Source organism: Neomonachus schauinslandi, chromosome 9 (genome assembly GCF_002201575.2).
Source record: "Neomonachus schauinslandi chromosome 9, ASM220157v2, whole genome shotgun sequence".
Lineage (NCBI taxonomy): Eukaryota > Metazoa > Chordata > Mammalia > Carnivora > Phocidae > Neomonachus > Neomonachus schauinslandi.
Genome location: NC_058411.1, coordinates 1,893,940 through 1,896,647, shown reverse-complemented (window position 1 = coordinate 1,896,647; position 2,708 = coordinate 1,893,940). Strand labels below are relative to the sequence as shown.

Sequence of the window (2,708 nt, the reverse complement as noted above, 5' to 3'; positions counted from 1 at the left end):
TTTTTTTTTTTTTTTTTTTTTTTTTTTTTAAGATTTTTATTTATTTATTTGAGAGAGAGAATGAGAGAGAGCACATGAGAGGGGGGAGGGTCAGAGGGAGAAGCAGACTCCCTGCCGAGCAGGGAGCCCGATGCGGGACTCGATCCCGGGACTCCAGGATCATGACCTGAGCCGAAGGCAGTCGCTTAACCAACTGAGCCACCCAGGCGCCCTGACATAGGTATTTTTGAAGAGTGCAGGAGCCAGTTACTTCATCGATTGTTCCTCAGTCTGGGTTTGTCACATGTCTCTCTCTGAGTGTGTTTAGATCATGCGTCCCAGACAGGAATATTATCGAGGTGACATTGTGTGCTTCTCAGATGACTCCTTCCACGGGCAAGGGATGTTTTCTGCCCCAGGGTGATGCTGATTTTTCACTTGGTCAAACTGTTGTCTGTTCTCTCCATTGTGTAGTCACGGTTTTTACCCCTGCACTAATCAGAGATCTGTGGGGAGACTCGAGTCACAGAGTTAAAGCCAGAAGGCTTCAGGGGTGCCTGGGTGGCTCAGGCGGTTGGGCGTCTGACTCTTGATTTTTGGCTTAGGGGATCTCAGGGTTGTGGGATCCAGCCCTGCATCAGGCTCTGCACTGGTCGTGGAGCTTACTTGGGATTCTGTCTCTCTCTTTCAATAAATAAACACACACTTAAATAAGTAAAATCTTAAAAAAAAAACAAAACTGGCAGGTTTTAGATTGCTCTTAGGTGTCCTTTGGTGGAGGTGGTGAGCAGGGAAGGAGAACTCTAGCCCTCCAGTTCTGTGGCATTCAGCGATGGGCCATTGTAGTCTGTTTTTACGTATTTGGTTTCCAAATAAAATTTTATTTCAAGTGAGAGTTTCCTGCTCTGTTTGAACTTCCTCAGAACGTAGTGAAGAATCTAAGGTGTAGAAATGCCACATGGTCTGTTGGCCTGCATTTTGAGTTTGAATTCTAGTCTAGCAGGCTTTCTGTTACTCTCTCCTCAATCGATGGATAAGCCAAATTGTGGTTAACCCTATATTTGATTATTTTATTTTATTTTTAAAGACTTTATTTATTTTTTGTGAGAGAGAGAGAGCGAGAGCATGAGCAGGGGGAGGGGCAGAGGGAAAGCAAACCCCCCCACACTGAACAGGGAGCCCAATGTGGGATTCATTCCCAGGACTCCAGGATCATGACCTGAGCCGAAGGCAGACGTTCACCCGACTGAGCCACCCAGCTGCCCGTTTTACTTAATTTAATTTATTTTATTTTAAAAGATTTTATTTAGGGGTGCCTAGGTGGCTCAGTCGTTAAGCATCTGCCTTCTGCTCGGGTCATGGTCCCGGGGTCCTGGGATTGAGCCCTGCATCGGGCTCCCTGCTCAGCGGGAAGCCTGCTTCTCCCTCTCCCACTCCCCCTGCTTGTGTTCCTGCTCTCTCTAACTCTCTCTCTGTCAAATAATAAATAAAATCTTAAAAAAAAATTTTTTTTAATTTATTCGACAGATGGGGCGGGAGCGTCAGGCAGAGGTAGAGGCAGAGGGAGAAGCAGGCTTCCCGCCGAGCAGGGAGCCCGATGCAGGGCTCGATCCCAGGACCCTGGGACCATGACCTGAGCCGAAGGCAGACGCTTAACTGACTGAGCCACCCAGGCCTCCCTTATATTTGATTTTAAAAACAGATTATTTTTTTCTAAGATTTTTTTGTTAAAATGATGTTTATACTAAAGATTTCCAGTACAGGATTTATAGTACTTGTAAGGCTGAAGTTATCCTGGGTTGGTTTTATAGGAGGACAAAGACACCGATTCCACCAAAGAGCCTCTGGATGACCTTTTCCCGAATGACGATGATGATCCCGGGCAAGGAAGTAAGTTGGCGCGGGGGAGCGGTTGAGTGGCAGCATATACAAACAGAAGGTGGTTTGTCCTGTCCCGATGGAAGTGCCATAATTAGTGGGTGTCTAAGAGCACTTGTACACAGAGGCACTTGTACACTCGGGTTGCCTGATGTTTCCCAAGAGAAGTTCAGGTGTTTCTTGTTGGGCCATGGCAACAAGCCCGGCCCGTACGAGATCTCGGGGCATGAACAGGCAGCTCCTGTGCGGCCTGTGGGTCTCACAGGGTGAGGCCGGCAGAGTTCGTTGGTGCTGAGAGGCGTCTCACTGCACTGTTGGGGGCGTCACACCACCCCCGACACGGTGCTGACGTCACCCAGCCTGCCTGGGGGGCGCTGGGTGGGTTTCCGCAGCGTGGGGGCCACGTGCCCCCGGGGCCAGAGTTGGAGGGGAAGGGTCTAAGGGGCGCTGTCGTCCGGACCCTGCCCGTGGCGCACGTGCGACCTGAAACCCTGTCTTGCAGTCCAGCAGCAGCACAGCAGTGCGGCGGCGGCCGCGCAGCAGGGCGGCTACGAGATCCCGGCGCGGCTGCGCACCCTCCACAACCTGGTCATCCAGTACGCCTCTCAGGGCCGCTACGAGGTGGCCGTGCCGCTCTGCAAGCAGGCCCTGGAGGACCTGGAGAAGACTTCCGGCCACGACCACCCAGACGTGGCCACCATGCTGAACATCCTGGCTCTGGTGTACAGGCTAGTACTTTCCCTCTGCCCCTGGTTTCGCCTGCCGACACTCCTTCTGAGGAACTTGCCCCCAGTATGTCCCCTGATGTCCCCTGGTTTCGCTCCTTCTGAGGAACTTGCCCCCAGTATGTC

The 2,708-nt window shown here is 51.4% G+C and overlaps 1 protein-coding gene across 9 annotated transcripts in view; it reads left to right on the top strand.

Annotated features, from left to right (window-relative positions):
* KLC1 (kinesin light chain 1) overlaps window positions 1–2,708 on the top strand; it is a 56,578-nt gene that overhangs the window by 23,558 nt on the left and 30,312 nt on the right. For all 9 annotated transcript variants that reach the window (XM_044917742.1, XM_021679879.2, XM_044917743.1 and 6 more), the window contains exons 4-5: window positions 1,791–1,869; window positions 2,360–2,585. In XM_044917742.1, the coding sequence (XP_044773677.1) occupies window positions 1,791–1,869; window positions 2,360–2,585 (305 nt within the window). The remainder of the gene's footprint in view (window positions 1–1,790; window positions 1,870–2,359; window positions 2,586–2,708) is intronic.